Source organism: Lates calcarifer, linkage group LG12 (assembly GCF_001640805.2).
Source record: "Lates calcarifer isolate ASB-BC8 linkage group LG12, TLL_Latcal_v3, whole genome shotgun sequence".
NCBI classification, from domain to species: Eukaryota; Metazoa; Chordata; class Actinopteri; family Centropomidae; genus Lates; species Lates calcarifer.
In genome coordinates, this window is record NC_066844.1 from 25,239,269 (window position 1) to 25,251,931 (window position 12,663).

The window sequence follows — 12,663 nt, forward strand, 5'->3', positions numbered from 1 at the left end:
ACAAACACAAACACGGCCCTTTAAAGGAACATAGCTGATGCTTTAACTATTCTTGTATTAACAGTGGATGTGACTACTTCTTTGCTCGCTCTTCTTGCAGCTTGTTTTTTTGGTTTCTCTGTGTTTCAGTTCACTCTCACTGATCTTGTAGCATCATCTTCCAAGTGTGGCAGGAAATTGTCTTAAGTGAAAAACCTCTAAAAAGCCACTGCCTGCTGCCCAGAGACCAATGACAGACTGACAGTTAGTGAGCAGCTGGTGAAGAGCGAGAGAGAGAGAGTGAATATAACTACTATTTACTTATATCACTTTAAGAGATTATAATATGACAGTCAGGTTTCACCAGTTTAGAGCCAACACTCAGAAACCACAGTCTTGGCCATTACAGAATTATATATTAGAATGGTCCATATCTGTTATTTATGACTGTATGAACAACATTTTGCAAAGTTTAAGGTGGAATAGAGGAGGAGGAGGAGGGGATGTGAATAATATAAAACATTATCATTATATTGTATTTATTATGCAAAGGGAGGCTGGAGAAAATGTGATGCCTGTCTCTGTTTCATGACCAAAAATAGTTATTTGCTGAGGCTCCACACAGAATGAGAAACCACAGAAATGAAAAATCAGTTTCATGAAATATAACTGAATATATATATATATATATATATATATATATATATATATATATATACTTATTTATTTTACTGAGACTAAATCTCCTATATGAAGAAATGTGAGGAAGAAAACGTGCAATCGTGCACTCAGTGACTTATAACGTGGCAAAGAGTCAGAAAAGAGGAAAGCTCTGTGTAAATGAACTTGTGCTGTGTGTTGAAGTGACCTGATATCTCAGAGGGCATAGTGTGATGCCCTGAGTTCGACTCTGACTCTGACCTTGCTGTCGCACGCTATCCCCGCTCTGTCCCATATTTTGTTTTCCAGGTTTCTAGGTAAATTGATCTGTCAAAAAAAAAAGAGGACAAAAGGCGACGTCCCTTCAAAAATGTCCAAATAACTTTCAAACTCTAAAAAATAAAAAAACACCTCCCTGCTTGCTGATCGACTTTGGTCTTCCGGCACAGTTCAGCAGAGTTCAGATGTTGCAATCATTTCAACAGGGTGTGCGTTTGGTAAGAGACACTGAGGACAGCTGATGTAATGATTGTAAAACAGATTTACAAGTCTAGGTGATTGGAATGCTTTCAAGGAAGACACTGTTTGGAAATGGCTTCTGACGGTGCAGGAGCGAGCGCACACTCCTGTGACTTCAAGCAAGACACAGATTTCAAATAAAAAGTTAGAAAATATTTTATTTACAACAAATTTCTTCTTTTTCCTGCAGTGGTATCAATCTAATCCCTTTGTCTGCACAGCCCTCCCCACAACAAAAAAACAACTGATTGGTCAGACACAGTAGACGCTTTGCATACATATAAAATAATTTCATAGCAAAAATTATAACTCATGACAGAATATATATTATACACTACATATGTATAATATATATCATATTTTTATATGGCATTCATTTCACAACAAAGTCAAACATCAAATCCTGAAGGCACAATATGGCGTATACTGTCTAATCTTTGAACAAAGACCTGACATTATCATGTTAATGTGCCCTCACACTCTCACAGCTTCTACAGGTAACCGAGACGAAAATATGTTACAGGGAATAATCTGATTTTTGTCTTTGGATAAAAGCTGATTAAAAAGAGATAGCACCTTCAACCCGGATGCCAAAACAGACGAAAAAAAGACAGTCTGTGCATTGTTTGTGTGTGTGTTTGTGTGAGTGTTCACAGAGGTATGGAAGCACGTACAAACTGCCGCTGCCTATGACGGTTGTAACGCAACATGTAGATAAGCTGCACATGAACACCACATACTGTACTGTGTGACACGAGGTGAACAATATTCACAGTGATACGTTTCTCCTTAAAGGCGCTTGAAGAAGGCTTTGTTGAGCATTCACAATTTTATGCTTGGGCTTGCCAATAAGAAAGTCCCCACTCTTTCAGTTAGTCATAGCCGCTCGTCCTGATTGGTGCAATAGGTGGTAGTTTCGTATTTAAGTTGGCAACCTACTCATAACAAAATGTCCAGGCTCAGCAGTGGCTAAATGACTGTGCACAGCGAGTTATTCATATGCTGCTGTCTAGACAAGATCTAACACTCAGATTCTGTCTATCTTTCCTTAATTTCTCTTTCCCTGTTCTTCCCCTATCTCTTTCTCAATTTCAGTCAGTCAGCCTGTCTGGCTGGCTCCTCCCTTTTTTTTCAACACACCAGGAGCACAAAGTGCTTAATCGCAACCCATGATTTTAAAAATAAAATCTCTCTTTTATTTTTCCTCCCACTTCTCTTCTCCTGTTAAACTTCTAATACAAGTCCTTCATGATCTCCTGCAGCAGAGGGTGTAAGCACATGTCCACCTCGGTCTTCTTCAGCAGCTGGATGAGGTGGACGTGGTCCGTGACGATCTGACGCAGGTCGGTCATCTTCTGGAGCAGCTTGGCAAACAGCTGCAGAGAGTCCGGGTGGTTTAGCTTCAGCTGCAGCTCCAGCGAATGAAGAACTGTCTCCTGAAGCTGCTCGATGGGCTTCACATTCAGAAGACCTGGACGGTCTGGATGGGTTACACAGACATTAAAACACATGAAAACTGTGTGAGGAGAGGTTTACAGTACATGTTCATGATAAATAAGATAAATTAAATAGGAATGAGAGGATCAAACAGGGGGAAAGCTGACCCTTATTACCAGACCTATCCGAATTATTGCTATTTACAAAAGCCTTCTTATCTTTATTCCAAGCTATAATCTTGGTCATTTAAGTTAATAATTGACTTAAATGTCAGATTTTAATCCTGATCAGGTTCAAGGCCAGAATTTTATCAAGTCGCCACATGCAAACCAGCAATATTAGACCAAATAGTTTGGCCGTGTTCAGAAATATCAAAGTAAGTGGGTGAAGAAATGGCTCCACAGGTCAGCTGAGTTTGCTGTAATGTACAGCTCAAACTGTCCTGCCTCCTCCTCCTCATACTCTCCTTCTTTTCTTTTGAAATATAAATCATTACAATGGCACAAAAACAAACAAGTAAAGCTGAGTGTTTCTGAGTCACCTGTTCTCAAGTCGTTTGGTTGCCTAACCCCAAACGTTTGCTCTTATTTCATCTTAATTTTGTCCCCACGTGAAACTGATTCATTCACCTTTAGTTCTGCTCCACTTTCTTGCCAATAATACCCCCCCCAAGCAAACTGATAAACAGGTCAAGGCTGGCCATAGCGTGTATGATGCAGATTGTCAACAGCAGCTGCATTACAACACTTTACAATGACAGTGACCTAAACTGTTCTGATGAAACTGACCTAAACCCCCTCCTACAACGTATCATATTGAAAAGAAAAACAAAAAGAGCCCCTCACCGCCGCTGAGGATGATGACAGCCAGAAACAGTGCCATGTCGCTGTCGTCCAGCTCCAGCGTGTTGAACTTAACGGAGAACTCAAACTTTGGTTCCATCATTTGACAGAAAGGTTTCCTGAGACTCTTGAGGAACTCCCGCGTCATGAAGATCTGTCCGTAGGAGATCAGGGTCCCGTCTTTGTTCATCAGGGGTGCCATCATGATGATCAAGACCTCTATCACACCATACTTCAGCAGAGTTACCTGGGAAAAGGGTGAAAGGTTGAGGTGACGTTAATTAGACATGAAACACCTGGAAACGTGACTTAATGACAGGAATAAATGAATGGAAGAGCAGCTGAGGCGTCTTTGTATCTCACCTGATCATTTAGATCCAGATCAACGAATCCGGGGATACTCTTGGCGAACTCTGTCACCTCTCTCACTGCCTCGGCCGAGCGTGACTGACAGCTGTGGAAGAAACGAAGCTCCACTGTGTCCGTTGGTTCATGTCCACTGATGCCTGTCGTTCCCAAAATGCCACAATCTGGCCCCATGTGAACTCCTGCGATCCCTGAAATGACATGCAATTTGTAAAGAAAGCAATAATAATGACAACTCTGTTTAATTATCAGGTTATATTAGTTTATAAATAGACACTGATAGAAGAGAAAATGATACAGAAAGAGGTATGATATATGATAACACGATTTCCACGTCGTGGCAAAGACTGTTTCAGACAGTTCTTCGGAGCTACTAACCTCCGTGTGCGGCTGTAAGGGCGGAGGTCTGCTGCTGGTGCTCCTGGATGGGCATCTGCCTGCAATTAATAAACTGCTCTCCTTCCATTAGAGACTTCATGTCATGGATGACAAAGGGCTGGGGGAGGAGAGGAAAGAATATGGAGGAAAGAAAGATTTGTGAGAGTAAGAGAGAGCAGGTAGAGAAGGGTTGGGAGAGAGAAGAGGGAAAAAAGGAAGAAAAAAAGAAACATCAGCTTCTCATAGGGTTCCTGAGGACATATGAGCTACATATATACCGTGCACTTTGGTCATGGCTCACTCATCACCTGCGAAAGCAAACACTGCACATCTCATACGTCTGATGGGCAAAGTAAATAAATCTTAGCTTCAGGCTGAAGCAGACAAAAACACAGTTTCCAGGTAAATGAAGCTTAACTGAGTTAAAGTCTTACTGTTTGGTAAAACACTGGCAAGGACATGCAGTGGCCTGACAGATGAATAGCACCATTCATACACTGAAATCTTCCTTTTTCATAGCCGTAAAATGAATAGTGCGGGGTCCTTCAGGGAATTACAGCAAGTTATGAAATGAACAATTACTTCCTGTGTGACTGAAATTTAAAAAAAATGTAGCTGGAGGAACTGTGTGTTCTTTTTTTGTTTTGGTTTTTGTTTTGTTGCCTGTGTTCAGTTCAAAAGCGTTAGAACCCACCCCTGCTCTGTTCAGTGCACTCAGGGGCTGCTGCAGCCTTACTCTGGGACCAGTGGTCTGAGTTGGTGTTTAATGAAATTTCAACTAAATGAAAAGAAATCAGGTGTTCACACTGCTGCAATACAAAAATGAACTGAGTGAAACATAAAACTCAAAGGACTTCTATCCACTGCTTGTTCATCTGGTTAAAGTTGCCATGTCTGCTGCTTATAAGTGAATTTGGTCTTGTTTATATAAAGAGGAAATTGAAACTTAAGATACAGTCTGGTTACAGGTTGGGTTTGTTTTGTACTGGTCCATAACCATACACTGGTAAAATGTCTACTCCACAGAAGCCTCGCAGTCATCCCTTTTTACAAACCAGTTTAAATAATAACTGCAGTTACCAAGGATAACACCTGTAAAAGCCGTTCCTTCTGACAGTGCGTATAGAGAAAAGCATCGACTCATATTAAGATCCCCACATGTTAAAGAAGTTTAAATATCCTACAAAAGATAAACTCGTTGATTTTCAAGTTGTCTCAGGAGGTTTGCTGTGGTTTAGTGAATAACTGAGGACTCCCTGAAACAAACAGATGATTCAGTGTCATCTGGATACTCAGCTCTGATCAACAGTCAAAACAAGCAGACGAAAGAGATGAGGAGCAGCCTTGAACTCGAGCTTTGACTTAACCAAGAGAGAAGCAACCGAGAGAAAAACTCTGCTTGTAAAGTTGTCTTCAAACATAGAGCCCATAATAATAATAATAATGATAATAATAATAATAATAATGACAAAGGTGCCATTGTGTGTAATGAGTACTTTTATTTTTGATACTTCAAGTACATGTCTTGCTAATGTCTTGCTATTATTAAATAATACTTGTGTGTGTTTGAATGCAGGACTTTTAGTATTTCTGAAGTGTGATACTGGTGCTTTTACTCAAGTAAAGGATCTAAATTCTTGTTTCACCACTGATCCTGACTTGTGTCGGTCAACATGCTCCACTAAACACTGCATTTAGTCCCAGTTTTGCACTCATTTACAGACTTTATGCAAAGCTGCATCTATGTAGATTTCACACGTACCTGGATAAATTATTCTTAAACAATAATCTTTCTTCAGAGTGTTGTGTCGGCCATTAAAAGAGAAATCATCATGAAAAATGCCCTGTGGATCACTACAGAATATTCACAGCAGTTTTCTTAGTTCATTCTGCCACTAATAATTGAGCTGATGTTGATTTCTTGATTAGGTCTCTTTAAAATTCTGAGATTCAATATCTCAAAACCTTAAGTACAAAAACAGAAATAGATGATATCTCACTTTTTGATGCTTTCAGCCAACACATTTTCCTTCAGTCCAGTCGTATGAATTACCACATGTCATAACAGATTAGTTTGAGTTATTGAGTAGGAAATGTTGAATCCATTAATGTCTATCAGACTGCTGAGAAGCCACGTCATCCTGTTTTCATGGCTTGACCAGTGTAATCTGAGATATTTTCTAACAGCCAAGACGTGTAGAAACCAGTCGATCTGCTTTTCCTGTTGGAGCAGCCGTAATTGCATGAAAAGATCTCATCTGAGCTAAACTGAGCGTGGTAACATGAGGACAATCCTGTTAACACACGCAGTGATTTGAAAGGTTTGAACTACTTCGACTAAAAGCTCCTGAACTCCTTCAGTTCAAACTTGTATTGTTTACCATAATTTTTTTTTCCCCCTGAGCAACTGCTTGTTTCATTTAAAACCTGCACATGCGCATGTGAGAACATTTGTATAACTCTGTCTGTGACGTAAAGATTGTGTACGTCAAGATTTTTTTGATTGTGTGAAAGGCTTTTTTATGTCCTGTTTATTCTCATTATGACATTATTATGGTTATATTTAAACATAAATGTACAATATGTGCTGCTTGGTTTGTATATATGTCAAATTTGTATGGTGGAGAAAAAGCTGACGGGACGGAGCAACAGGTCCAGCAGCTCAGGTGAGGGCAGGGTGAGGATGTACTGTAAATGTCGATGATATGGCTGATGTCTCTCTGGAATCCAAAGACGACTGAGGCCAAACACAAACAGCAAATAACTCATCAAAGGAATGCTGTGCATTAACTCCTGAGTGAACATCAAGTTCTCACCTGCTCATTTGATACTGAACGCTAAAATACACCATCCTAAGAATCTAATCTATAACAGATAATGTATGTACATGTAATCATCAACTAAAGAGACAATGTTTTGTTCACCACAAATTACTCTGCTCATGCTTTGAGTGCACCAAATACTGTAACTCCTCCCATCTTACATCCAAATAAACAAAAGTGAAGAAGAGGGTAAGGCAGTGCTGCTTACCGCGCTGTCTCCGGTCTTCCCAGAGAGGATGGCCCTGGCCTTGGCCTTGGTGAGGGGGAAGTATTTCAGATAGGCCTCGTACAGATGCCGGGCCAGAGCCCTCAGATCTGCTGCCTCTGGGTGCATGTGCTCCATGTCAGACGAGACCTCAGCCAGCAGTTTCTCCTTCTCCGCCTGGGGCATTCGGCCAAAACGAATAGCTGGGAAAGGAAACAGAAAAATGCATTAGTACAAAAAAACACAAAAAACAAAAAAATCTTTCTGAACAATTTCAAGTGAAGCAACCAATTCCTCTAGACTGTATGCTGTAATGGTTTAAGAGTTAGTCACCAAAACTCCCATGAAACTCCCAAAGTCCCATGAAAGGAAAAATGGCTTCCTTTGTTATTACTTTGTGCTCTGGGGTGTACTGGTATGCTCGCTTTCCCAGTGTGTCAAACCTTTTTGTGTGAGTTAACTTCCATTAAAATGTACATTTTTCTAATGAGTCAATGTGATCATTTTTATTTGGGCAACTGAGACTTGCTGATTTGCCTTTTTTCTATTAATTAAATTAGGAACTTTAACATCTCGGACATATATATGTGGATTAAAACATTTGTCCTCTTTTAACCCTCGTCCTCTGAATTCACCCAGAACAGCAGTGAATTTCCTTTAAAGTCTTTATTTAAAGTCTATTACAGTGAATGTAATAGCAAGTAATATGACAGCAGTAGTGTAATATGTGTTTGTTTTGTGGCCTCTTAGCCAAAGTGAGTCTCTCCTGCAGAGACTTTTCGGCTGCCTGCACCTGCGGCCATGTTTGTTATATATCTTTATCACATCTCTAATATTTGAACAGCGATCAATGAATCAGATCGACCAGAATGTCCACAAAATGACCTGTCATCTACAGCAAGCAAACACCTTATTACTAAATACAGTAGCAGAAACAGTTTGAGAATTAATGACATTAAAATATGGGACAGTCAGTTCAGATGGGTGAAATATTTCTTTTAGTTGTTGCTCAAGAATACTTCTGGGACTCACTTTTCTTAACTTGTCTTTTCATAATCCCAGCATTTAGTAACAACCTTTCCAACTGCCCAGATGTCAGCACATGAAACAGTTTTGAAATTCATATACAGGAGATTTTTATAGAATGGAAAACTTCCAAGCATTGTGCCAGGAAATAAAAGATTTCAGAATTAGAGAAGACAACACTCCCCTGTAAAGAGCAGCAGAGCTCAGACAACTTCTGGAAATGACTCACACAGCTCAAACCATGTTTCAGTGAGAGGGAAAATCCACTGGCAACAACACATAATAAATGTTCCTGATTTTATGAGGTGTGTCTCATGAAGCAATTTCAAAATTTAGTTGCCTTTGGAAATGTGGTTGTGTATAATTCATTAGTAATAATATTTTCACAGCTCACTGCAAGACCTGAAAACCAATCTCATAAAATGAAGTCTCTTCTCTCCTCCTCTTCCCACCTGTTGCTGCAGATAATATTACACTGTGCATACACCTACACAACAAAGGAGCCGGGTCTGATTTCTGTTTCTTTTCTTTTTTTTTTTGGTACATCAGTATTCTGACTTTGAGGTATCTATTCATGTCTGATATCCATAATTAATCAATTATAGTTTCATATTATTGGCATTTAAGACAAAGATGGGTTTGCCAAATTGAACATGACATTGTATGAATGTCACTTTTCACTGCTGTGAAGTGGTTCAATCTTTTTCTACTTAGCTTCTGTGCTGATCATAAAAATAGTAACTTTTTCAAAAGTGGTTTAATTTCCTTCAATGAAACACAATACCTGTTGTATTATTATTTCAACTGATTAGCTATCACTGAAGTTCTAATTTATTTAAGATGCATTACACTTGACAAAGGTATAATTATAATCTAGCTCTTATGGTGAATTCGTGAAAATGTTCTCTGTAATCTACCTGAAATCTGATGCTAAGTTGTGAAATGCTTAAACTCCTTTTCTGTTAGTGGAAGTCATTAATTATCTTTCCATTCAAGGCTGCACTATGCATTCACTGCAGTGTGTATGTGTGTGTGATTGTGTAATGCTGACTGTGTGACGAATGCACACCTTAAGCAAATGAATACAAACTAAAGTGGCTCTACCACCAACTGGGCAACGGGCCCACAGTGGTGACACAGCAAGTTGGAGAAATCAGTTGAGGTCTATGTACTCTGAGATGTCAATCATTGATAAAGTAAAAGCCCACACGGAGCAGATTTTCAAAGCACTGGCTCTACCTCAAGAAATAACAGCAGAGAGATACGAGGGGAGGTGGAGGCAGGGAGAGAAACACAGAGATAAAGTGGCAGGAGAGGAGAAATAAACAAACTACTTACTGTATGGTAGATGCTAAAACTATATGTGTTTCAGTCTCAAATCACCAGTATTCATGTTCAAGTTCAAATTAACCATGCTTGGAAAAAACTGAAGACTTTTACTAACTAGAAAAGGGAAAACATTTTTTGCAATGCTCACTTTAGCTGAATGACAGCGCTTTACAGGGTTGAGATTACAGAGTCTTAAAGTCCATAATTACCCAGCTTCAATTGCACTGTACTGGGAATACTGTGCAAAATTTTCACACTTTATTAGTAGCCCCCAACAGGGTTGAAACATCTGATTACTGCCTTGTACAATCAATAATCTGACTCTGTGATGGTTGGTTGAATATCTGGCAAATCAACAATTTTGACTGGCTGTCTGCAGTTTGAGTAGGTCCATGGGGTAGGTAGGTCCTGACTTGGCACATGGCTGCTATCTGACAATCTGTTATCAACTGTAGTGGCAATTTTTAACATGTAGTATTCTACATGTGGCTCAAAATATAGCCTCGACACAGCCGCAATATCAAACTGAACTACAACTGAGTGCTGCAGAATAAACAGAGCATATTGTCTGGAACTTTCTATCATCTGCAGCTCCATATTTTCTGTTTTTAAATCCTTATTTCTCTTCATAGTAGATAATCCTGACTCTCTTCTTGTCAACACTGTTGAGGATGCAGTCATCTTGTTTGAATAAACTTTATTTATTGTCAATGGACAAAACCAACTGGGAGCTCCAAGCCAAACGTTCAGTGTGAGCACCCACGTCTTGATCCATAAAAGACGTAGTGTCTGCTTGACTTAAGTCAGGATGCATCTATTCTAACAGCTCAGCAACAGCACTGCCAGGAAATCTGCTTGGCACAGTTTCCTGACTATAACCTGTGCATGTTTGTAGACCTATGTGCCAGACAACTTGTGAAAATAGAAACCTGTTGAATCAACCAACAACAGGATTATGATCAACATCTGCCTGCCTGTTTACTATAGAGTGTTCTATATTTACTGTCCTTCATTTCATTTCAGTCTAAATCCAAGAGTGTGAACTTTATCCACTGTACAGAGCTTTCAAATGTCCATGCACTGCTCTGCATTTTGAACTTGCAAAAATTGACGTTGTGCAACACTACATCTCTCAGTGACGATGTAAAATGACGATGATTGGTGAGTGTATATTATATATGGGTAGTAGATACAGATGGCATGTTAATACCAGGTGTGGATGGGGTTAAAAGGCCTTGTGTACCCACACAGGTGTTTTCAGTTATTCATTCAATTATTGCTTCTCATTTCAGCAAGGAGCGAGATGAGAAGAATTTGACTCTGGACACAAAATCACAAGACTGTCCAAGGTCTGGGACTGTCCTCATTTAGAAAATGTATGTATGGCTAAATAAAATGGGTAAGCAGCAGAGGAGGAGGGATGCTGTGTGGCTGCAGTAGGTGAAAGAACAATAATTGAGGGTAATGACAATAAAGCGTTTGATAAAGAGGTGTATAGTTTACGACCCTGCCCATGTTATTTCCTGCCCTGCCAGCTTCTTCCTTCAGCGCGCGGGTACATTTCATGAGACGGTGTTCAGGTGCAGTCAGTGCTAATCTCCGCAAAGACTTCCTTTCACAAGTATGAACAGCAGAAAAATTTAACTGTGAAAATTTGTGCGGTCAGCTGCCAGAAACTACGATGCACTTTGAAAATAGTGAAGTTATTATTTTAATAATACGCCATCACACTGTTATGTAAGACGTTACATTAGCCAACTCATGTTCACCATCGTTCTGCTCAGGATTTATTTCACGTTAGACTTGTAGCATCATACCTTTTTCAGAATGGGAGGCGCTTTTGTTGGTAAACTTGACTTTAAGACTCTTTGTGTGAAGCTCCACTGAAACTTTTAAGAGATCACCAACATTCCTCTATCAAAGAGTGAAAGCTGTAGTCCCACCCTAACACGTGCAACAAAACTAACAGGAGAGTCAGGGAGATGTCAGTCAAGAACAACCTGTGCTCGCTTACACAATCACGGGATCCACAGTGAAACTCACCTGGGGAGGGAGCGTCAGTACCTGATATGAAAAGGGCTACAGCTGGGGCAGGTGATGCGCTCCAGTGATCAACAAAGGCTGGTGAAACAAAACCATTCTACAGCTGAACAGTAATGGGTGAGGGCAAAGATGTTTCATTGAAGAAAGTATTATTCAGTACATTATTTCTCCAGATATTGTACTTAATATACTTGACTATGATGTGGAGCTTGTGACATGCTCTCATCTGAGCTTTTACCTTGTGTTTCAGTGGGTAACTCTACTTGTTTCAAACCAGGGGGTAGAAACAGAGTGTGTGGCAGATGGCAGGAAATTCAAGTGACTTCAAATAAATTAACTTTTTATTTTATTTCATTTTCAATCATACCTGAGATCAGCTGTATATTTGTTGTCAGTAAATGTAAACTGAGTCTATTTTTTAGAGCTAACAAAAGCTTGTTAGCGCACGCAGCTTGTGAATCTAAAAAGAAACAACAGGTGACGCAGCAGAAAACCGAGCTGAGCATGGGAGGTTTCTGCAGTTCCACAGTGTACCATGGCTGTGCATGTGCAAGACTTGCACATGTGGATTTGCTAATTTTCATTTGATTTATTTATTTTAAAACAAACAAACACATTAACAATGTGTGCATTATAGGTGTAATTAAAACAGCATTTTTGTACTTGTGATGTCTATTAAATATTTGTCCAGGGACCAGGATTTTGGCAAACTGGTGCATTTACAACAATGTTTATAAATGTAATGATAGATTAAAACATACAGGCAAAGTTTCAGTACTGTCTGCATAACCATCATCAACAAAAATAGTTGCCAAAATCTTGATTGTTTCTGTCATGTGGGCTCCTTTTTCATATTATACAGGCACAATCAATGTGAAATTCTACCATTTTTGACAGGCCCATGAAGGCAGCACAATCACGGCCATTCATGATCACAAATACAACACACAACACAAAGCTGTCCATTGATGTACAAGCATACTGTACACAATAAGCATGAGCCTTATGGAATAAACACAGTAATCCATAAGTTTCCACACATTCAAATGGCAGCAAA

At 39.5% G+C, this 12,663-nt stretch overlaps 1 protein-coding gene across 2 annotated transcripts in view; it reads right to left on the minus strand.

Moving 5' to 3' along the window:
• Positions 1-1,298: 1,298 nt before the first annotated feature.
• pparg (peroxisome proliferator-activated receptor gamma) overlaps positions 1,299-12,663 on the minus strand; it is a 31,625-nt gene continuing 20,260 nt past the window's right edge. For both annotated transcript variants that reach the window (XM_018686891.2, XM_051074392.1), the window contains exons 5-9: positions 7,212-7,411; positions 4,182-4,299; positions 3,801-3,994; positions 3,441-3,684; positions 1,299-2,638 (exon numbers count right to left, since the gene is read on the minus strand). In XM_018686891.2, the coding sequence (XP_018542407.1) occupies positions 2,391-2,638; positions 3,441-3,684; positions 3,801-3,994; positions 4,182-4,299; positions 7,212-7,411 (1,004 nt within the window). In that variant the 3' untranslated portion in view covers positions 1,299-2,390. The remainder of the gene's footprint in view (positions 2,639-3,440; positions 3,685-3,800; positions 3,995-4,181; positions 4,300-7,211; positions 7,412-12,663) is intronic.